This window comes from Helobdella robusta (genome assembly GCF_000326865.2).
Source record: "Helobdella robusta unplaced genomic scaffold HELROscaffold_4577, whole genome shotgun sequence".
Classification (NCBI taxonomy): domain Eukaryota; kingdom Metazoa; phylum Annelida; class Clitellata; order Rhynchobdellida; family Glossiphoniidae; genus Helobdella; species Helobdella robusta.
In genome coordinates, this window is record NW_008705129.1 from 318 (window position 1) to 1,030 (window position 713).

Below are 713 nucleotides of genomic sequence, written 5' to 3' on the forward strand. Positions count from 1 at the left end.
CTCATCGTAATGTTTGCCATGTTGGCGATGGCTTATGATTAAATTTTTACTGGCAAAAATTATATTATCATCTACGTTGCTGTTACCATCATCATCATTATCATTACTATATACATCATCATCATCACTACTACTGCTACTACTATTGATGTTATCATCTTTGTTTATTATCTTCTTCCTTATTTTCCTTTTTCTTCTCCAACCTACCCATCCCTGATTCGGCCGGAAGTAGTCGCTCTGTCCGATTTGGCCATCAATCAAGAGTTGCCCGTTGTTTTTGCTGTTGCTGTTGTTGCAACCAAAACCGGAAGTGCTACTGCAACCGGAAACGATGCAACCGGAAGTGTTACTGTCAGCTGATTTGCTGCTCCTCTCTGATTGGTCGATGAAAGGCGGGGTGGGTTGAGGTATTTTGTACTTTATTACTGGTCCTGATGATTATGATGATGATGACGACGACGATGATGATGATGACGGCGATAATAAAAGCTTCAAACCTTCAATATCGCATCCGTATAATTCAACCCTTAGGCAAACGGACGAATGTGATTGGCTGACGATCGGAATGATCCTCAACACTCGAGCTCTGATTGGCGGATCTAATTCTCTTAACTCCGAGGTATGAGTGTTCTGATTGGNTGGAATTATCTTCATGAATATTAATAAGGTCATATGTAATAAGTGATTATCAGTGCTATAGCTATAATTATAAC

The 713-nt window shown here is 39.9% G+C and overlaps 1 protein-coding gene across 1 annotated transcript; it reads right to left on the reverse strand.

Moving 5' to 3' along the window:
* Positions 1-207: 207 nt before the first annotated feature.
* Positions 208-672, reverse strand: HELRODRAFT_184799 (hypothetical protein; the record flags this gene model as incomplete). The annotated part of the gene is made up of 2 exons (XM_009026201.1): positions 208-431; positions 498-672. Coding segments are annotated over 2 exons (399 nt in total), but the record flags the coding sequence as incomplete, so codon positions are not given.
* Positions 673-713: the final 41 nt, after the last annotated feature.